The following is a 22659-nucleotide window of genomic DNA, read 5'->3' as shown; positions in this document are numbered from 1 at the left end:
CTGCTCTAGGGTTTTCTCACTATATGACTTTGGAGGAATTACTTAACCTCTCTGAGCTTCAGTTTCTTCTGTAAAATCAGGATGATAATAGCACCCGTCTCAGAGTTCTTGTGAAGATTGCATTAGCTGACACTTAGAAAGTATTTAGAACAGACCCTGGCACAGAGTAAATCTTAAATGAACCTATCTCCCAATATTGTAGTGAGGATTAAGTAGCAGATGTCCTGGAAGTAATCAGTACTTGATTACTGGAGTTGTTTTTTAGGGAGTGGAGGTAGATATGCTATGTTTGCACTAGGACCATGATTAGAAAACAACAGCTGGACGTACACGTTCTGATGGAAGAGTAACCTCTTCCTATAATATCTTTTTTTTAAATTCCAGTGTAGTTAACATGGAGTGTTATATTAGTTTCAGGTGTGCAATATAGTGATTCAGCAATTCTATGCATCACCCAGTGCTCATCATGATAAGTGCCCTCCTTAATCCCCATCACCTATTTTACCCATCCCCCCACTCACCTGCCCTCTGAACCATCTATTTCTTCTCTATAGTTAAGAGTCTGTTGGTTTGGTTTGTCTCTCTTTTTTCTTTTATTCGTTTGTTTTGTTTCTTAAATTCCACATGAGTGAAACCTTACGTTCTTTGTCTTTCTCTGACTTATTTTGCGTAGTGTTTTATTCTCTAGCTCCATCCATGTTGTTGCAGATGACAAGATTTCATTCTTTTTTGTGGCTGAGTAATATTCCATTGTTTGTATAAATCACATCTTTATTAATCTACTGATGGACACTTGGCCTCCTTACATAATTTGACTATTGTAGATAATGCTGCAATAAACATAGGGGTGCATGTATCCTTTCAAATTAATGTTTTCATATTCTTTTTTTTTTTTTTTAAAGATTTTATTTATTTATTTGAGAGAGAGAGAATGAGAGAGAGCACATGAGAGGGGGGAGGGTCAGAGGAAGAAGCAGACTCCCTGCCGAGCAGCGAGCCCGATGTGGGACTCGATCCCGGGACTCCAGGATCATGACCTGAGCCGAAGGCAGTCGCTTAACCAACTGAGCCACCCAGGCGCCCATGTTTTCATATTCTTTGGGTAAATACCTGGTAGTGCAATTACTGGATCATAGGGTAGTTCTAGTTTTAATTTTTTTAAAAAAGATTTTATTTATTCTAGAGAGAGAGTGTGTACACATGAGTGGGGAGTGGGGGGGGAGGGGCAGAGAGGAGGGAGAGGGATAAGCAGACTTGCGAAGAGTGCAGAGCCCATCAAGGGGCTCAATCCTGGGGCCCTGAGATCATGACCTGAGCCGAAGCCAAGAGGCGGACTGTCCGAATCATCCAGGCACCCCTCTATTTTTAATTTTTTAAGGAACCTCCATATTGTCTTCCACAGTGGCTGCACCAGCTTTCGTTTCCACCAACAGTGCATGAGGGTTCCTATTTCTCCACATCCTCGCCAACATTTGTTGTTTCTTGTGTTTTTGATTTTAGCTCTTCTGAGAGGTGTGAAGTAATATCTCATTGTGGGTTTTTTTTTTTTTATTTTATCATGTTATATTAGTTATATATATTATATGATATTAATTATATCATGTTATATTAGTCACCATACAATACATCATTAGTTTTGTTTTTTTTTTAAAGATTTTATTTATTTGACAGAGATACAGTGAGAGAGGGAACACAAGCAGGGAGAGTGGGAGAAGGAGAAGCAGGCTTCTCGCTGAGCAGGGAGCCCGATGCGGGGCTTGATCCCAGGACTCCGGGATCATGACCTGAGCCGAAGGCAGATGCTTAACGACTGAGCCACCCAAGCACCCCACATCATTAGTTTTTGATGTAGTGATCCACGATCCATTGTTTTCATATAACACCCAGTGCTCCATGCAGTACGTGCCCTCCTTAATAACCATCACCGGGCTAACCAATCCACCCTCCCCCCTCCCCTCTAAAACCCTGTTTCTCAGGTCCATAGTCTCTCATGGTTCATCTCTCCCTCCAATTCCCCCCCCTCCCCGTTTTTCCCTTCCTTCTCCTAATGTCCTCCGTGTTATTCCTTATGTTCCACAAATAAATGAAACCATATGATAATTGACTTTCTCTGCTTGACTTATTTCACTTAGCATAATCTCCTCCAGTCCCATCCATGTTGATGTAGTGGGTTTTTTTTTAAAGATTTTATGTGTTTATTTGAGAGAGAGCAAGAGTGGGGGTTGGGGGGCAGAGGGGGCGGGAGAAGCAGACTCCCCGTGGAGTAGGGAGCCTGATAATGGGGCTGGATCCTAGGACACTGGGATCATGACCTGAGCTGAAGGCAGACGCTTAATTGACTAAGCCACCCAGACATTCCCTTCTCATGGTGTGTGGTTTTGGTTTGCATTTCCCTGATGATGAGTATTATTGATCATCTTTTCATGTGCCTGTTGGCCATCTGGATGCCTTCTTTGGAGAAATGTCTTTTCATGTCTTCTGCCCATTTTTTTTTTTTTTTTTAAGTAGGCTCCACGGGGCTTGAATTCATGACTCTGAGATCAAGACCTGGTCTGAGATCAAGAGTCAAGACGCTTAACTGACTGAGCTACTCAGGTGCCCTACTTCTGCCCATTTTTTAGTTGGATTATTTGTTTTTTTGGTGTTGAGTTGTATAAATTCTTCTTTTTTTTTTTTAAGAAATTCTTTATATATTTTGGATACTAACCCTTTATCAGATACGTCATTTGTAGATATCTTCTCCCATTCAGTAGGTTGTCTTTTAGTTTTGTTGATTGTTTCCTTCATTGTGCAAGAGCTTTTTATTTTGATGTAGTCCTAGTAGTTCATTTTTGCTTTTTTTTCCCTTGCCTCAGGAGACGTATCTAGAAAAATGTTGTTAGGGCTGATGTCAGAGAAGTTACTGCCTGTGTTCTCTTCTTGGATTTTTATGGTTTCAGGTCTCACATTTAGGTCCTTAATCCATTTTGAGTTTATTTTTGTGTATTGTGTCAGCAAGTGGGCCACTTTCATTTTTGTTTTTTTTTTGCATGTAGCTGTCCAGTTTTCCCAACACCATTTATTGAAGAGACTGTCTTTCCCATTGCATATTCTTGCCTCCTTTGTTGGAGATTAATTGACCATTCCTTTATAATGTCTTAATATTTGGAGAGTTGTGGGCAACTTTGAGAATCTTGTGGACTGTCCCCTAGTGAAATAAATGTATCTTTGCACCTGACATTTTACTTGGGTTCCCAGGGTCTCTCTCTGACCCCCATGGGCATTGGTGAAGCTGTGTTGCATTAGCCAGTGACCTAGTAGAAGTGGCCTTCTCCAGGGAGGAAGGAGAGAACACGTTTGGGACAGAGCAGTGTGATGTGCAGAGAGATTGCAGGGAATAAAATTGTTCTAAATGCAGACATTGTTTTAGATACAGGAAAAGCCTAACTGGAATACAAAAGTGAGTGAGACAGGAAGGAACTAGAGGTGTGATGAGGCCTTTATCATTTTTAGGCAAATCTGAGCTAATGCAGCTAATCTGACTAATGCAGCTCTTCTCCAGAGGTTAGAACATTAAACTTAAATAGGAAAGACATTTTCAGTATGTTTAAATGGGCTTAACTATATAAAAAGGTAGGGAATTTGAGAAGGAAATCTTTATTATCATATTGATGGTGAAAGTAAAATGATCCTTGGCAGTCTTCCCATACAGAATGGTTGTATCTACAAGGTAGAGTAGAAATTGCAGGTGATTTTGAGTTTCTTTGAGTAAATATTTTATAGAAACCCATGATTTGCTGTCATTCAGAGACAAAGGTGAACTACAGACCTGCAGAAGCCTCCAGGGGATGACATTTTTCATCCGTCGCTACCTAGTTTGGAGGTCATGGTTGGCATCTCGGAGTAGTGGGTTAGTGTGTTTGATCCCATCTGGCACAGCACAGCTCCAGGGTTGGCTCCTTCCTCCTTACATCCCCGAAGTGAAGACCACCCCTACTTACGATAAACCTACCTCCTTGCTCACTATACTATTTAGGGCACTCTAGCTGTTACCTATATCATGTTTGATTTACTCCAGTGTCTGTTCTTTGTTGACCAAACTGCACATGTGTAGTTGGAAGAGAATCTCTGAATTTGAGCAGTAGTGGCTCTCCAGGGGATTCATGGTTCTGGGTGAGTTGCAGTATATATAGGAGCCTGGGAAAAGCAGCAAGTCTTTAATTGGAGTTTAGTGATTGTAGTCCAATTCCACTTTTCTCTTTGAATTTTATTCTGTTTGGGAATTATTTGAAAGAAAGCCCCTCCAGCAAACATTAAGCAACAAGAAAGAAGGGGGTAAAATAAAAAAATCTTACTGTCCTAATGATGTTAAGGTGAGGGAGATGGGACATGAAAGACCTTTCCAGCCAGATTTTGTGTTTAATTTTGCATTAACCTGATAGAAGGGGGTTAGTACATGTTCTTATTGTGGAGTAAAACTTTATTACTTTTACAGGTTGAACAAATTGAAGCAGGGACACCAGGCCGACTCAGGGTGATAGCTAAGTCCACCAGTTGTGATGAAATCATTGAAGGAGAGTATAATACGGTAAGGAGTGAACCCAAGTCATTGCTTCATTAGAAAGCAAATAATGTGCTTATCAGATATTTGCTGTGTACATATAACGGCAATTTTCTGCTTCCAAAACCCTTGATTATATTCCCATTTTAAGACATCTTTATTACTTGTGATATTATAATTTGTTTTATATGTAACTTAAAAATACCATTTGTCAAATAGCTAAAAATGGTATCCAAGTTTTTAAATGACCTAGAACTTCTCTTTCAAAATTTTAATCTCCCTAGCTCACTACTTAAAAAAAAAATAATTCAGTCATAGGCTATGCTGTCTTTGTCCCTAAACTTGGCTAGATTTATAAAGGAATTGTTGACTTTCTTTTTCTTAATAAATGGATAAGGATTTCTGCTATATCCTGTTCAGTGGATATATTTTTAAAATAATTTGTTTAAACTCTTGCATTATTTTTTTAATGAAATATTTCTTTCCAGGTCTGGAAAATGAAATCAGATTGGCTTAATTATTAAGTAACTTATGTGCAGGCTTTTTGATAGCAGTCACTGATATATTAATAATTTTTCAGGTATTGCTGGCAATAGGAAGAGATGCTTGCACAAGAAAAATTGGCTTAGAAACCGTGGGGGTAAAGATAAATGAAAAGTAAGAGAAAAAATTTTATTATATCTTATCGAGTACTATTTCAGTTATTTGTAATACTGATTAATAGTGGAGATTTAGATTTTTAGAGTTAGTTTTTATTATAGTTGGAGAAAACTCTCAGTGCCACTCACATTAGTATTTCCTGGTTTTTTTCCCTTTTCAAAATCTAAATGGAAGATAGAGCAGCTTGCATTTTATTTCTTTAAGGTATAGTGTCCAGAAAAAGAATCTAACCCCACAGCTAATTGCAGGTGTGTGCTTTGAGCTTCATTAAATATGTAGATTTGAACCATGTTTAGAGCTACCAAGTTTTAGGATGATGAGTGGTCACTGTATTTCTAGGGAGAGCTGCAAGTATCGACAACTTCTTTTTTCGGGGTTAAAAGTTCTTCACATCCTCTGGACTGTAGCACCACATGAGATAACTAAGATGGGTGGTAGCTGCTTATCTCCTGCCTGGGGCTATTTCCCAATATCACCTTTCTTAAGGCCCAGTAAAAACAAGTGCTGTGTATGCCAAATGTCTGGGAAACTAAAAATACAGGTTTCTTTTCCCCTTTTAGGAATAACCTGTATTTTGGAGAAGAAACTTCCTAATCTGATTGTGAGGATTTTTGAAAATTCATTTTTTTACTGGGATGAAGAGACAGAGTTGTTTAGGAGGTCACCAATAAGATTTAGCAGACCAAATGTTCCATCAACTTAATAAACCTGCTAGCCTGTTTCCAGTGGGTCCAAAGCTTAGATTTTGTGTAATGTTAACAGCTAACACTTGCTGTGCACTTACTGTGAGCCACGGACTTTTGTGCTAAATATTTTGTACACATTTTCATTGAATCCTCACATTCCCTTAAGGTAGAAGATGGTATCCTTTTTTTTATTACCAGTATTCCCATTATTATGGTTCCCATTTATAGGTGGGAAAATGAAGCTTAGTGATATTAAATAGCCCTCCCAACATCATAGAGGTGATAACAAACAGACCTGGTTATTATAGTTTAGAATCTGCATATTCTTTTTTTTTTTTTTTTTAAGATTTTATTTGTTTATTTGAGAGAGAATGAGAGCCCAAGGCGGGGGGAGGGTCAGAGGGAAAAGCAGACTCCCTGCTCCCGATGAGGGACTCCTGGTACTCCAGTATCATGACCTGTGCCAAAGGCAGTCACTTAACCAACTGAGCCACTCAGGCACCCTCTTTTTTTTTTTTTTTTAAGTTTTATTTGTTTAAGTAATCTCTACACCCAGCGTGGGGCTCACACAACCCCAAGATCAAGAGTTGCATGCTCCTCTACCGAGCCATCCAGGTGCCCCTAGAATCTGCATATTCTTAACCACTATTGTAGTTTTCCTCCAAAGTTTCTTACAGTTTTCTTATTCCAGAATTGTCTCTAAGCTTTTTACATATGTTTATAAAATTTTTATTTTATTATATTTTATTTTATGTATGTATGTATTTAATTTTTTTAGAGAGTGCATGGGGGGTGTGGTGGTGTGGTGGAAGAGGCAGAGGGAGAGAGAGAATTTTAAGCAGCCTCCATGCTCAGCGTGGAGCCTGATGCAGGGCTTGATCTCATGACCCTGAGATCATGACCTGAGCCGAAATCAAGAGTCGGATGCTTAACTGACCGAGCCACCTAGGCGCCCATGTGTGTATATATATTTTTAAGTTAACACATTAGAACGTTGCCCTTAGCTAGAATCACAATTTTGGGCTTCTTTTTTTAAAAGATTGTATTTATTTATTTATTTGACAGACATAGCGAGAGAGGGAACACAAGCAGGGGGAGTGGGAGAGGGAGAAGCAGGCTTCCTGCTGAGCAGGGAGCCCGATGTGGGGCTCGATCCCAGGACCCTGGGGCCATGACCTGAGCCGAAGGCAGATGCCTAACGACTGAGCCACCCAGGTGCCCCACGATTTTGGGCTTCTTTGGGAGAAAGGAGATTTTGTTCTACTTAATAGTGGTAATTGATGATTTTAACTGAATGAATTTTCAGGACTGGAAAAATACCTGTCACAGATGAAGAGCAGACCAATGTGCCTTACATCTATGCCATTGGCGATGTATTAGAGGGGAAGCTGGAGCTCACCCCAGTAGCAATCCAGGCAGGAAGATTGCTGGCTCAGAGGCTTTATGCTGGCTCCAATGTGAAGGTGAGTTTGTGGATGACACTTACTGATGCTGGGTTTTTTTGTTTTGTTTATTTATTTATTTGAGAGAGAGTGTGCGTGAGTGGGGGAGGGGCAAAGGGAGAGAAAGAATCTCAAGCAGACTCTGTATTGAGCATGGAGCCCTACACAGGACTCGATCCCACGACCTATGAGATCACGACCTGAGCCGAAACCAAGAGTTGGACACTTAACCGACTGAGCCACCCAGGCGTCCCACTATTGATACTGTTTTCAATAACACTGCCAGTTCCCTAGTCAGGGGTAGCTGTGAAGTTTTCAGGGTCTTGAATAGTTTAGCTATCTTGCTGATGGCATCCTAGATGTGCTTTATTAACTGTATCCCAAACAAGATATTGTTAAGACTGCTGTACTTTTATGACTTTATTAAGAAAATTGTCATTCTTGGGACGCCTGGGTGGCTCAGTAGTTGGGCGTCTGCCTTCGGCTCAGGTCATGATCCCAGGGTCCTGGGATCGAGCCCCACATCGGGCTCCCTGCTCAGCGGGGAGTCTGCTTCTCCCTCTCCCTCTGCTGCTCCCCCTGCTTGTGCTCTCTCTCTGACAAATAAATAAATAAAAATCTCTCTGACAAATAAATAAATAAAAATCTTTAAAAAAAATAAAAAAAAATTGTCATTCTTGGAATCACACTGGGAATAAAATGAGCTTGATTAATCAAGTTTCAGCACTGTTATGTTCCATATATGCATAATAGTTGCATTTTACATTAATTTCATTATTACCAATTTATAATTTTCTAAATCCTTTTATGGCACCTATCTAGGCTATAAAAGGATTTGGGGATCTGGTTAATAATGTCAGTTTGCAAAGCTGTTAAAACCAATATTCAGGCTTTATTACCCTGTCATTTTTAAAAATATGTCTTCCGCTCTTGGAATGTTTAATGTGTTATATTAATGTTCTAAAGTGATTTTTTTAAAGTCAGTATAGGAAATTGAAACTCTTAGGTATGTTTCGTGGGACTAGATGGCAAGAATAAATAGACTCTCATTTTTTAAGATGAGTTTTTTTTTTTAAAGATTTTATTCATTTCTTTGACAGAGAGAGAGAGACAGCGAGAGAGGGAACACAAGCAGGGGGAGTGGGAGAGGGAGAAGCAGGCTTCCCACTGAGCAGGGAAGCCCAATGCGGGGCTCGATCCCAGGACCCTAGGATCCATGACCTGAGCCGAAGGCAGATGCTTAACAAATGAGCCACCCAGGCGCCCCTAAGATGAGTTTTTAGAGCAGTTACAGGTTCACAGCGAAACTGAGAGGAAGGTACCAAGATTTCCCCTGTGTTATTCCCTGCCCTAACACATGCATAGCCTTCCCCATTATCAACATTTCCTCCCTAATTAATTATTGGAAAGGATTCCAGGAACACTGATTGTAAAGCACTTAGTCTCTGCCCATTTTCCTTACACCTTAATCACCATGGGTTGATCTAGGTTGGTTACAGTAATGGAAACCTCGAAGAATGCAGCTAGTAAAATTTGTAACCGGCATTTCAAATGTACCTGGGGTTAGTGTGGATGGTGGCATAGCAAGATCTTCTATTTTGAAATTAACAGGATTGAGGCTAAAAATTAAAAAGGGTTTTAAATTCCAGATTGATCATCCAGGGCATAGCAGCTGGTTATTACTACAATTTGGGATAAATTTAACCACTTCTTTGAATGAGTTATGTCTTGTATTCATTGTTGCAATTTTTGAGTATCTGGTAAACCAAGAAAGGGGTATTTAGAAATACAGCCTGAGATGTATTGAATTTGTTCTTGACCTTATATCTTTGTGTTTCAGTAAAATGGAGATATTTTTATATGCCATAAATAACCAAAGGAGGCACATGCAAATATTTGCTCCTAAATTAAGTTGGAATTAAGTAGCACAAAATTCTTAAAAACCTTTAATGAATCTTTGCACCTACTTTGGACATACATGGCCTTCCATGTGTGGGCATGGTACTGTATTCTGTTCTCTGCCAGGTAGAGCAAATTTTTTCTTAAAGTGCCTTAAGCTTTATCAACATCAGAATTTAATGTAAGTTGCAATTAAAGGACTCTTTTTCTGTTGTTCTGTTTTGTGTTTTTTTCCCTTATTTTTAGTCCAACTCTAATAATAAGACAAATGCTTTCCCGAACAGGAAAATATAAACAGGTGCTGCTCAGATCTCTTGAGTTTGAAATCTCACTGGTCTATCTATCCATCCTTTAATATAGTAAATAAAGTCAAGTCGAAATGCCAGTAGATATCTGGGTTAAATGTATTTGGGGAAATCAAACACTTCTTTTTTTTTTTTTTTTTAAAGCAACTGCATAATCTCTTTAATTAGCCCAACGTGTGTTAATGAGAATGTTACCATATGTCTGAGAAGGTGTGAGAATCCATGTCTGCCCTCCTTCTAAAGGAGCAGCTTCCAGAAAAGATCTCTTTTCTGTTGAAAAGTTCAGCTTAACATCAACACCTGGCTGAGTTAAATCCATGATGGGATTTTAAGAGAGCCCAGATTGAATCCTGGGTGTTAGTGCCTTCCTCCAAAATTGCTGTCTATTCCTCACTGCTTTACCAGAGCATTGGGAGGAAAGGGAGACAAAGCGCTACATGTGAGTTCTTGCGACATGCTTGGCACTGTGCTAAGTGCTTTGTAAGCCTTAACTCATTCAGCCTCGGGGCAGCTCTGGAGGTTGATGACATAGTACGGGGAAATTAGGTAACTGCGAGGTCACAAGGCTGGGAGGCAGCCGAGGCATAAATGAAGTCCAGTTCTGATCTTAGATACTGCTGTCTTAATCATGGCGATTTATTGCCTAAGAAAGATTTGGGAAGTATAGATTATAGAAGAATAGGGGATGGAATAGGAAAGGAAGGTATCTCAAGACTTAAAGAATCCACCAATTTGCAAACATCTCTATAACACATAACTTTCCTAAATAAAATGAAGTGGAAAATACATTGGGAAAATTTAAATGAACCTTTTAAACATTTAATAATAAACTTTTGAAACTTAAAAATATTTGCCATTAAATAAACTAAATATTCATTCTTTTTTTTTTAAAGATTTTATTTATTTATTTGACAGAGAGAGACACAGCGAGAGAGGGAACACAAGCAGGGGGAGTGGGAGAGGGAGAAGCAGGCTCCCCGCAGAGCAGGGAGCCCGACGCGGGACTCGATCCCAGGACCCTGGGACCATGACCTGAGCCGAAGGCAGTCGCTTAACCAACTGAGCCACCCAGGCGCCCCTAAATATTCATTCTTTTGGAAACACAAGTGAAGGGAGGGAAAAAAATGTTTTTATCATTTCAAAAACTGATCTAGGACAGACTGTAAAGCTGAGTCAGCCTGTAGATGATGGTCATTCCACTAAGCCCTTTGTTTAAAAAGCCACATGAGGGGGCGCCTGGGTGGCTCAGTTGTTAGGCGTCTGCCTTCGGCTCAGGTCATGATCCCGGGGTCCTGGGATCGAGCCCCACATTGGGCTCCCTGCTCGGCGGGAAGCCTGCTTCTCCCTCTCCCACTTCCCCTGCTTGTGTTCTCTCTCTCGCTGTCTCTCTCTCTGTCAAATAAATAAATAAAAGCTTTAAAAAGAAAAAAAAGCCACATGAGAAGACACACATACCAGTTTAAAGCACAGTATGACGGACGTGTCAGCAGAATGACCAGTTGTTGTCTCTTGGATCTTTTTAGAATTGCTCTCAAACACTTGAAATACTTTGTTTTTACAAAGAGTAAACATTGGCATCTTTATTATTAAAGTGGTACTTTATTTGTTAACTCAGTTTTATAAAATATTTTAGGGGTGCTTGGCTGGCTCAGTCGGTAGACCATGCAACTCTTGATCTCAGAGTCGTGAGTTCAAGCCCTGTGTTGGGTGTGAAGCCTACTTAAAAAATAAAAAATAAAAAATAAATATATAAAATATTTTATGTGAAAACCATAGAGAAGCCACAGTACACATATCTTCAGCTTCAGAACAGGTTGTGTTCTAAAAGTTCATTAAGTTGATGTGAAAACTGCGAAGTGTATTCTCCAAATGGAAGTGTTAGAGGCAAGGATTACATTTTCCAGGCTAGGCCACAACAGCCCATTTAAGTCCATTGGAACCTGCAGTTTGGAGCCCAGGACAAGCTTTTCTTTTATATGGATCCAGGTTTCCATCTGGTACACCATTTCCTGCCTGAAGAATTTCCTTTAACAGTTACTTAGTGCATGTCTGCTCCTGGTGAATTCCTTTTCTACTCTTTGTTGTTGTTTGTTTATTTTGCCTCCATTTTTTTGGAAGATATTTTTTGCTGAATATAGAGTTCTAGATTTACTGTGTTTCCTTAAATATTTAATGATTTGTCTGTTATCTTTTGGTTGCATGGATTCTGAACACAAGTATGCTATCATTTTTATCTTTGTGTTTTAGCAATTTCTACGAAATTATTGCATGTCTTGGCATGCTTTTCCTTATAATTATTCTACTCAGGGTTTGTCAAGATTCTTGGATTTATGTTTATCCTTTTCATCAGATTTGGAAAATTTTCAGCCATTCATTTGTTTTTTCTGTCTTCCCTCTTCCTTTTTTTTTTTTTCCGCTCAGCCTCCAATGGATGAATATTGGTTTGCTCAGTATTATCCCATGAGTCTTCCGATGCTCTTTTTATGTTCTTTCCCCCGTTTCTGTGCTGTATTTTTTTTCGAGAATCTGTCGTGATGTCTTCAAGTTTGCTGATCTTCAGCACTAAGGCTATTAATTCCATATTGTGTAGTTTGCACTTCAAATAGTTTTTTTCATCTCTGTGAGTTTTATTTATTTCAAATCTTTTCCTTTTCTCTCCTCAGTGGGTTCACGTTTTTCTCTATTTGCTTGAATATACACAATATGTTTATAATAGCTCATTGAATGTCCTCTGATAATTCCATCATCTCGTCTTCCGTGTCTGTTTCTGTTAATTGATTTTTCTCTTGGTTTTGGCTCACGTGTTCCTGCTCCTTTGCATGTCTTGTTATTTTGGATGAATGTGGATATTTGACATTTTACATTGTTGGCTGCTGGGTTTTGTTGAATTCTTTATACAGTGTTGGATTTTGTGCTGGCCGCCCATTAAGTATGTGGAACTAGTTTTATCCTTTTGTAAAACTTGCTTTTGTGCTTTTTTAGGGTCTGTCAATAGCCACCTTTCATCTAGGGCTGCCTTTTGGAGGACTCTCCCCGTTCCCCTTACTTTATGAATTCTTTCTACTCTGGCTTGAGGGAACAGGAGCTATTTCCAGTCCTGTAAGAGCTCTGGTCACTTGGGGCCTCCTGCTTTCTCTGCTTTCCAGTGGTTCTTTCCTTACCCTGGAGTACCTCTTGTGACACATGGACAGATCAGTTCTCAGCCCAAATCTCTGCAGATTTCAAGAGTTCTTTCGTGCAGCTCTGCCCTCTGGGGCTCTGCCCCGCAGCTTTGAGCCACCCTGACTCCCCTGAACTGTGGTCTCTGTCTCCATGACTCAGAGACTGCTGGGCTCTGAGTTCCCTCCTCTTGCACCCAGTCCCTAGATAGTGCTCTGGACGGTAAACAAGAAATCACTGGACTCGCCTCATTTGTTGCCTTTCTGTCAGGCCTGGATCACAGTCCTGCGCTGCCTGTTGTCCAGCATCTGAAAGTGTTGCCTGCTCTTTGTCTTGTTTTCTCGTTGTTGAAAGCAGAACAGTAATTCTGGTCCCTGATAACACCATGATGGCCGTCCGGGGATGTCTGCCTGTGCTTTTGATTCCGAATTCCAAGGGTTCATGTTCTTTTTAGAGAAAAAGGATTATATTTATTGTTTCTAGAGGGAGACACATTTTAAAGATTTTACCCTACTGTTTTAAAGGGGAATTGAGTATCTGATATTTTAAGTGCAGACTGTTACTTAGGCTCCCCTCTGTGTACACATATGGTTGGTAGGTTTTTACCAAATTGCATTTACAAACAGGTTTGGCCTTTACATAATCTCTTTTCCACACTTCACATCAGTATACTGAAGACTGAGAAATCCGTAGTAGAGAAACCTGTTTATTTACTTAGTCCAGCGTTTCACAAACTTGTTTGACTTCAGAATCCTTTTGTCATCTCTGCTATTAACATCATAAAATGTGCTTGGGAAATACCGTGGGTAACTCTTGTTGTTTCTGTGGCCTTCCACTTCAGTGGCTGTATAATAGAAATACCGTGGGTAGCTGTTGTTGTTTCTGTGGCCTTCCACTTCAGCGGCTGTATAATAGAAATACCGTGGGTAGCTGTTGTTGTTTCTGTGGCCTTCCACTTCAGTGGCTGTATAATACCACACTGAGTGTATGTACTGTAGAACCACTGTCCTATTTGCATTTGAGAGACACTCAGCATATTGCCATGCAATGCTCAGTTAATGCATGGAGCTTTTTCTGTACAGTAGATTATTACAGATTTCTAAGAGTGGGATTCTTGGCACAGAGGTAAAGAATGTTTCTATGGCTCTTAATCGGTATTACCTAATTGGTTTTCCAAAGAAGTCTATTAATTCCTGTCACCAATATGAGACTGTCAGCATTGGGTACACTCGTCTTGTTTTTGGCTGCTTTATAAAGGGAGCAAAAGTGTGTCCTTGTTGTTAACATCAGTTGGTAGATGGATGGAGAAGGCACATGAATCTATTCATGACTGATCTTGCCAGACTTCAAACCTCTATTACAACTGTCACATGAGTTAATGGTTCTCAGGGTAGTAGGTTTATACCTGGGGTTGTGACTTCCCATACTTTTGGTAGAAATTTATTAGTCTGCTTTTCTCCTGATTTTGAACCTTTTTGACATATACCCTTTTTTGAGTTCTAATTTCTCCTGTCTTAACTCTTTACTTCATTTTGAAACAGTGTGACTATGAAAATGTTCCAACAACTGTGTTTACTCCTTTGGAATATGGTGCCTGTGGTCTTTCTGAGGAGAAAGCTGTGGACACGTTTGGGGAAGAAAATATTGAGGTAAGTTATATTATTCTTTATGCCTGTGTTAAGTTACTGCTGCTTTTTGTTCAAAATTAAAAGTAACTTCAAGCATACAGAAAAGGTGAACAATTGTACAAAGACCTTTCGTTAACCTATAAATTTGTTTTATACTTTTTATATTCTCTTTTTTCTCTCTCTGTATTTTTTTCCCTGCACCTTTTGAAAGGAAGTTAAATGCCCCTTTACTCCTAAATTCTTCAGGGTGTGTTTCCCGCGAACAGGGTATTTCTTTAGTAACCATGTTATAGTTACCACTTTTAGGAAGTTTAATGTTGATAGAATACTTGGATATAATCCACCTTCCGTTTTTCAGTTGTCAGCTGACCCAGTAATACTTCCTTCTATTTTTTGAAACTGCTTTTACTGGTTCCTTTTATTATTAAAACAGTATTATTGGAAGTGTGGAAAATACAAAGAAGGAAACTAAAACTTAACAACATTTCGACCACTCTCAGTGACAGTTGGGTGTTTTTGTACTGCTATCCCCTTGTAACTGCCACAGTCAAGGAACAGGCACGGGGCACGTACTGCTTGTGTGTATACAATGCTATACCTAGAGGGACTGCTGCCTTAAGTCATCGAGGAGGAAAGTTTCCAGTAAAACTTTACAGAGCAGATCTGTAAATCAGTAAATTTTATGATAGAATAGCCTATTTTAAATCTCCTAATCCTTTTCTTATAATACGCATTAGCAGTAGCATGTAATATCTTGGTCTGTTAGTACCACATGAGTAGCATTTTCTGATTATAAAAGTAGTATATCCTCATTGTAGGAAGTTTGAAAAATTAGGAAAATGTAAAAGAAATTGTAATTTATAACGAGATCACTACTATTAATATTTTGGCACATTTCCTTCTAGTCTCTTTATAAGTATTTATGTGTTTATATATTGTATATATATGTGTGTATGTATAATTGTAGGTACATATGTCTTAATTTTTTTTAAGTGTGATTAAGTTATGGGCAATTTTCTGTTCTATTTTACAGTTAATGTTAGGTCATGAGCATTTCACCCTAAAAACAGTGTTTTCAAAAGTGACTTATGTATTTTTGGATGCTATAAAATAATTTGTTAAGCCATACTTTTATTAGATTGTTTATAGTTTTTCACTATCATAAATAGAACATTGAGCATCTTCATAATTCACTGTATTTCTCTGGTTATTTTCTGAAGATAGATTCCTATCAAAAGATTCTTATATTTTAAGGTTCTTTTTTTTTTTTTTTTTTTTTAAGATTTTATTTATTTATTTGACGGAGGGAGGCACAGCGAGAGAGGGAACACAAGCAGGGGGAGTGGGAGAGGGAGAAGCAGGCTTCCCGCCGAGCAGGGAGCCCGATGTGGGGCTTGATCCCAGGACGCTGGGATCATGACCTGAGCCGAAGGCAGATGCTTAACGATTGAGCCACGCAGGCGCCCCACATTTTAAGGTTCTTAATATATATCTCATATTTCTTGACAGGCTTTGGCTTTCATTTTATTAGAATTTGCATTTTTCATTATAAAAGTAATGCATTTGGGGTATTACAGCATCAAAGAACACTTCATTATAATGGTTACATAATCAGTATGTTTTTAAAAGGTAGCCAACCATATATGTTTTGAATTGAGGCTAGCAGCTGGAGGCGGAAAAAAATCCCTGTAGTCACCCAGACTTAAGTTCACGAAGCATCAGTCAAGATACCTGCGTCCTCCCACCTCTCATCTTCCCTCCCTCCTGCCTTTCTCTTCTTCATTGCTGTTGGCGAATAATGCCAAAAGAGGAAACGTCAATGGAAGCATCAAGCAAGGAACTGGATAATTGCTGTAATTGTTCCTGGCACTTCACTTGTTTCTTGCCCAAAGTTGTCATTCCTATGCAAGATAGTGTTATGTTTTTTATTTCTTTTTTCTTTTGTTTTCTTGATGTAAGACAGCAAGTAATTACCTGGCTTCTTTCTCTCATTTGCTTGCTTTTTGTTGTTATTATTACTTAAGGTTTACTGTTCGGAGGCTGAGATATAATTAAGGGATGAGCTTATAGCAAAGGGGCCTGACAACAAGTGGAAGGTCATTTACCTTCTGACCAAATTCCTACTTATTCCATGAATTTTATTGTTTAATGAAAGTCTAAGTATCAAAGAGCCTCCAATGTTTTTAATCCACAGCTGGTGTTTGTCAAACATACTTCTTGAGATAATGGGTCTTAAATTGCGTGTATATCTTCTCAGGTTTACCATAGTTACTTCTGGCCGTTGGAGTGGACGATTCCATCAAGAGATAGCAACAAATGTTATGCAAAAGTAATCTGTAATATCAAAGACAATGTAAGTGAAATCCTCATTGAATCCTTTTTTCCAGTAATTTCATTTGTTTTTAATACGTAGTTCTATTTTGATCACATGATGGACATAGCATTCCTTTAGTATTTTACGTGTTGGTCTTCCCAGCCGCGTGGACACGGTCTGAGGGCAAAGGTCATGGTGACACCGCTTGGCCTGCACTCAGCGTCACCAGCACAGGGCTCCGCACGTGGCCGGTAGGCCCGCCAACCTTGCCAAGCGCAGACCACAGAGACAACGTGAGAACTGTGTATGTTCATAAAAGGGAAGCCATGAAGTCAGTGACTTCTAGAAATAACGAGAAGGTATAAAAGAACGGGAGGAACACACATTTGTGTCCTAAGCAGCTTTTCTCTAGTAAGAGAGAAGCCATCACAGAGGAAATTTATAACAGCTTTATTTATTTATAAGTGTTTATTGAGCACTTACTATGTACCATTGCAGTACTTGGAGGCCTACATGTATTAACTTAGTTAATTCTTATACAATCTAATGAGCTAATGAGAAAGGTGTGTAATGGGAAGAGCTCTTCACTGGGTTCTGATTTAAGATTTCATTACCGGCTACTGCATGTAACACCAGTAACTGAAAGCCTGTGGGCAAACTCCTTGACCTCACAGAGCTTGTTTCCATACCTACAAAGTGATTGAAGACATGCTTGGTTTTCTGTCTTTTTTGGCTGCTCTTCTCATGCTCAGAACACATGTATGCACACATACATACTTGTGGATTGACTCTGATGAGGACTGGTATTTTTAACTTAGCTGGGACCTTACTTTGAGAAAAAAAGGCCTGAGTAAAATGTAAACCATGCCAAACAATCCATAATTAAAAGCCAAATAACCTCACGTGTTTTCTTATTTTGGGATTTGAATATAATTAAACCATGTGTCCTATCGAGAAGCTACTGCCTCAGGCAGTAGTGCAGGAAAACCTGGACCCTTTACGAAAAAGATCATCCCAGATGCATTTAATAAGTGAATATGCTAGGATGCAGTTGACGTGAAGAACGATTTTACGGAATTTTTGCTCTGCAGACATAGGTTTTTATTATTAGAAGTGTTTGAGTATACATTAGCCATCATTCTGCTGTAGACAGAAGGAGAAAATGTCTGATGTTCTGTCTCCCTCTAGCAAGAGCTAGTTCAGTTGCATGTTGCATGTAGCAATCAATGAAATCTCCACGTTTTCCTTCAGACCAAGGAAATCTGTTTCATGTATATGCGGTTCATTTGTCTTTTTTTCAGTGTTGTGTCATTTGTTCAAATAATGCTTTCATTTTAAAGATTTTATTTATTTGAGAGAGAGAGAGCATGTGAGAGAGAAAGCAAGAGAGAGCACGAGCAGGGGGAGCAGCAGAAGCAGGCTTCCTGCAGAGCAGGGAGCCCTCCTTGGGGCTCGATCCCAGGACCCTGGGGCCATGACCTGAGCTGAAGGCAGACGCTTAACGACTGAGCCACCCAGGCGCCCCTCAAATAACACTTTTTAAATTTAATATGAAAAATGGTTTTCACTACGAATGAGCCCCATCTTAATTAAAATAGTTGAGGCCATAAGGAGAGTGATACTGTTTTCAATTATTTTAATAGAAAAAGATAGTGTTAGAAAAGATGAATACTTGTCATTGTTCTTCTGTCATGAGCAATCTCCTGCAGAAGCATGCTTCTAGAACTTGACCATCCTTGGGGCATATGCTTTATTCATTTTGAGTCAGTCACTTCACAGTGTCTACCTGTGCTTGGTTTTTCCAGTGTTTATTGTCTACTAGGTTTTTATTCTTTTTGTTTGCTGTGCTTCTCTTACATGAAATATTTAACATTTACAGGAAGATAGGGAAAGTACCCACTGTCCAGATTCAATGAGTGTTAACATTTGGTGTGTTTGCTTCACCAAAGCTTTTCTCTAGTAAGAAAGAAACCATCACAGAGGAAATTTATAACAGCTTATGTTTACTGAGCACTTACTATGTATCATTGCAGTACTTAGAGGTCTTCATGTATTAACTTAGTTAATTCTTGTACAATCCTGTGAGGTGTGTACTCTTGTTATCCCGTCTGTTAATGAGGAAACTGAAGCACATGGAGGTTAAGTAATTGTGCTCAGCTCACTTATCTAGTTAATGGCAGAGTTGGAACTAATCACAGGCAGTGTAGATCCCATGCTCTTAAGCATTACCCTATGCCTGTGTAGTCTTTTGTATTCCTTCTCAATCCCATAGTCCTCACCCCTTGCCCCAGAGGTAACACTGTTTTGAAGTGAGTCCTCACCTGTTCATGTTTTTACGTTTGCTGCCTGTTATATATCCATAAACATTATGCATTGTGGTTTAAGAGTGGTATCTTCAGCTAAAAATAGAAGCCTGCAACTTTTTAGAAAATCTCTTTTTTTTTGAGATCTATCCATATTATTAAATGTATATCTAGTATATTTTAAGTGCAGTGTGTTTGGTGCTCTATCCATACGCTAAGCCCCTGATGGGCAGGATGAATAGTGTAAGAGTTCAAGGTGGAATATATTACAGTACTTCAGCAACAGGATGACCTTCCTGATTGTTCTCCAGGCAACGACTGAACCTTAGATAACGCTGTACACCCCGCAGCCTGAGGTGCCTTACCTGTGGTGAGGAGGTTGGACTAGGTAGTATAGCTCAGTCATGAAGTCTGAACATTAGAATTCATCAGATTTCTCTGCCCTTGGTAGGTGGAGTCCGGGATTTAGAGTTTATTCAGAGTTGCCAACATTTTCCTGTTGATTTCAGAAAGGGTTTCAGATTGGAAGAATTTTAAGTCTAACTGTGCTGTCTACCCCCAAAGCCTTAGTTAAAATGATTTTTAAATTTAAATGATTGCTTTTATCTATTTTTTTTTCAATTTTTATTTTTTTAAGACTTGTTTATTTTAGAGAGTAAGAGAGTGGGTTGGGGGTGAATAGGGAGAGAGAGAAACCCAAGCAGATTCCACGCTGAGCATAGAGCTCGATGTGGGGCTTGATCTCATGATGCCAAGATCATGACCTAAGCCAAAAGCAAGAGTGGGATGCTTTAACCAACTGTGCCACCCAGGCACCCATAGATTTTTACTTTTTTTAAGTAATCTCTACACTCAGCATGGGGCTCAAACTCAAAACCCCAAGATCAAGAGTTGCATGCTCTACCAACTGAGCCAGCCAGGCACCCCAAAATGACTGCTTTTAAATGTTACGGCTATCACAGGTAGTTTATCTACAGCTTTTAGGCAACCAGATAGAGGAGATGAGGACAGAACTGCCCTTTGAAAACATGTTCCAGAACATTTTGGTGCTTATGGAATTGTAGACATGTTTGCTTTTAATGATTTTCTTCCTTGGTCAAGGCCAGCTCTTGTCTCTCCCTTCTTGCTTGCTGTCACCACCACACTCTACTGGCCCATGTTGGAGTATCTGCAGCCTAAGTCACTTTTAGCAAGTGTTAATATAGGTCTTTGATAATTTCTGAACAGGGTTTTTAGAATAGACTACGTCTGTGTTCTAGGTTATAAAGGGGGAAAGAATCAGTATAACTGTTATTACTTTATTTTACATCTTAGGAACGTGTTGTGGGCTTCCACGTACTGGGTCCAAATGCTGGAGAAGTGACACAAGGCTTTGCAGCTGCCCTTAAGTGTGGACTGACCAAAAAGCAGCTGGACAGTACCATTGGAATCCACCCCGTCTGTGCAGAGGTGGGTCCCCTACACTTTAACAGCTCTGTTTAAAAGTGCACAACAGCACGTGGCTTGCAAGTGGCAAGTCCAGGACTCTGAAGTTAGTGTCTTTCTGCTGTAGTTGAGCTACTTCTGTACCTCCTTACAGCTTAATTCATGATGGAATACCTCAAAAGGAACCTTATTTCTAGAAATGATTTTTCCTTTTTCAAATACCTTCGTTCCTGGTGTGAACTGGATAGTAGTTTCATGCTGATGGTAAAAATGATGGCAATGATTTATTTATAGAGATGTGCCTTAAATCTTTTATCATGTCTCCTAAATTATTTTCATGGCAGTCAGTAACTAATGCCGTTCATACCCAGAAAGAGCTTCAATCCTATTATCCCAGAGCTACCTCAAGGCTAAATGATGTTGTCTCCCTCTTTAGTTTTGGTATCAAAGGATGAGATTTGAAAGTGATGCTTTTAAGAGATCAAGCAAATATGACATGAGAAGTAGAAGTTGACTGCTCTGGGTCTCTGGGTGTCAGTGTTTCTTCATGCTTGTCTGGGATCATGCAAGAGTTGAATGTTGTCATGCTTACTGCGAAGCAGTCCTTGTAAACTAAAAGTGTGTCTACTTTGGAGACCGTCGTGAAGGTTGGGAGGAGGTAGCTCGTATTAGACCAGCTTAGCTATGGAGTTGAAAATCGTAGCTGTTATCTGGCTGCCAGAGTCCGTGGTTTCCAGGGCGGGCGTGTGCTTACACACATGTGTGCGTGCTCATGCCGGATTTCATTCTACGGCCGGTTACCCGGTTGGTCTCTGTTCTTTTTGCCCTTGCACAGCTGAACTCTTTGCCGAGTGTGTGAAATGTCAACTTCAAGACCTGGAAAAACGTTTTTTTCTTTCTGCTTTGCCTTTTCTATGATTAGGGATAGGGTCCTCCTCTGTGTTAATATGCACCTGGCTGGGATGGATGCATAAAATATTAACATGTTTAGTGACCAGGGCATTATTCCTAGAAAACTGCTGTGTTTGTGAAATAAACCTAAACTTCTAAAAGGATGACCCCCAAATTAAAAAGAATCCAGATGGAAGTTCTTAAAGAATGTATAATATATCTTTTTTTGTTCAGTGTAATGACTACCTGCCTAGGGAGGGAACCAACTAACTTCATTTTTTCAAAAACATGTTCGGTGAGATAAATATTAGAATATAATATGATGCTTTAAAAAGATCAAGCTGACGTAACCAAGTGCCACACACTGGGTGGCCTAACACAACAGAAGTTTATTCTCAAGTAGTTCTGGAGGCTGGAAGTCTGAAATCAAGGTGTTAGCAGGGCCACTCTCCCTCCCAGGGCTCTCGAGAAGAATCTTGCCTGGCCTTTCCAACTCTTGGTGGTCGCTGGCCGCCCTTGGCTGTCCTTGGCTCAGTCCTGGACCGCTGCAGTCTCTGCTTCTGTCTTCACATGCACAGCCTTGCATCCTGTGTGTCTGTGTCTGGATTCACCTTGTTGGAAGGACATCAGTCATTGGATTAGGGCTCAAATCCAGCTGACCTTATCCAAATGAGGTCATGTTAACAGGGACCGGGGGTTAGGACTTGAGCATATCTTTCTGGGAGACAACCCACATCAGTGAGTGTATTTAAAACTTTAGAAGCCAGTCCAAGGTCCTTACAAACAACAGCACTCCTCTGGCATGGATGAAAAGATGACTTCTCAACTTGCGTATGTGAGTGTCTAACTTTTTAAATCTGAGTTTAGCTCTCGGTGGGCTGGTGAAAAGACTGCCTGCCCGCACCTGCGTGGTTGTGTTGTATTGTGGCCCAGCAGTGGCGAGTGGGATGGCATCTGGCAGGATGACTGTCAGCTGGGCAGAGAGGTGCGCCGAAGAGCTAGGGCGTCTTCCCGAGGCCCCTGCCTACAGGGAGGTCAGCCAAAGGCCTGTTCTCCCTGGTGGACCTGGCACATTTGGGGACCTGGGTAAGCATTTGCTGCTATGCATCTCCATCTGTTGGTTCTCTTATGACTTTGAAGCTTGGAGGCTGAAAGTTGCACTGATTTGATAGGGCTTACAAAAATTTTTTTTTCTTCCCAAGCTGGTGGTTGATTAATGAGAGAAAAATCGGGTGCTCTGTCAGTCTGCGAACACATTTGTTGGGCAGTTGTGTGTGTAGCACTGTGCTGGGCACTTGTGGGGCTAGGGCAGGGATTTAAGATGAGATTAAGAGAGAGCAGGAGGCCGCTGAGTGAAGGACCAGTCGCAGTTCAGTGTGACAAGCCCCCAGATCAGGGTCCATCCAA

At 40.0% G+C, this 22659-nt stretch overlaps 1 protein-coding gene across 6 annotated transcripts in view; it reads left to right on the top strand.

Annotated features, from left to right (window-relative positions):
- Window positions 1–22659, top strand: part of TXNRD1 (thioredoxin reductase 1) — a 120269-nt gene that overhangs the window by 85923 nt on the left and 11687 nt on the right. For all 6 annotated transcript variants that reach the window (XM_064590697.1, XM_064590698.1, XM_045872702.3 and 3 more), the window contains 6 exons: window positions 4475–4567; window positions 5121–5197; window positions 7193–7349; window positions 14233–14340; window positions 16577–16672; window positions 20251–20385. In XM_064590697.1, the coding sequence (XP_064446767.1) occupies window positions 4475–4567; window positions 5121–5197; window positions 7193–7349; window positions 14233–14340; window positions 16577–16672; window positions 20251–20385 (666 nt within the window). The remainder of the gene's footprint in view (window positions 1–4474; window positions 4568–5120; window positions 5198–7192; window positions 7350–14232; window positions 14341–16576; window positions 16673–20250; window positions 20386–22659) is intronic.

This window comes from Mirounga angustirostris, unplaced genomic scaffold (genome assembly GCF_029215605.1).
Source record: "Mirounga angustirostris isolate CCGP_5_RB_7025 unplaced genomic scaffold, mMirAng1.0.hap1 SCAF_5, whole genome shotgun sequence".
NCBI lineage: Eukaryota > Metazoa > Chordata > Mammalia > Carnivora > Phocidae > Mirounga > Mirounga angustirostris.
Note: the sequence above shows the minus strand (reverse complement) of the source record. Positions and strands in the feature narration are given on the sequence as shown.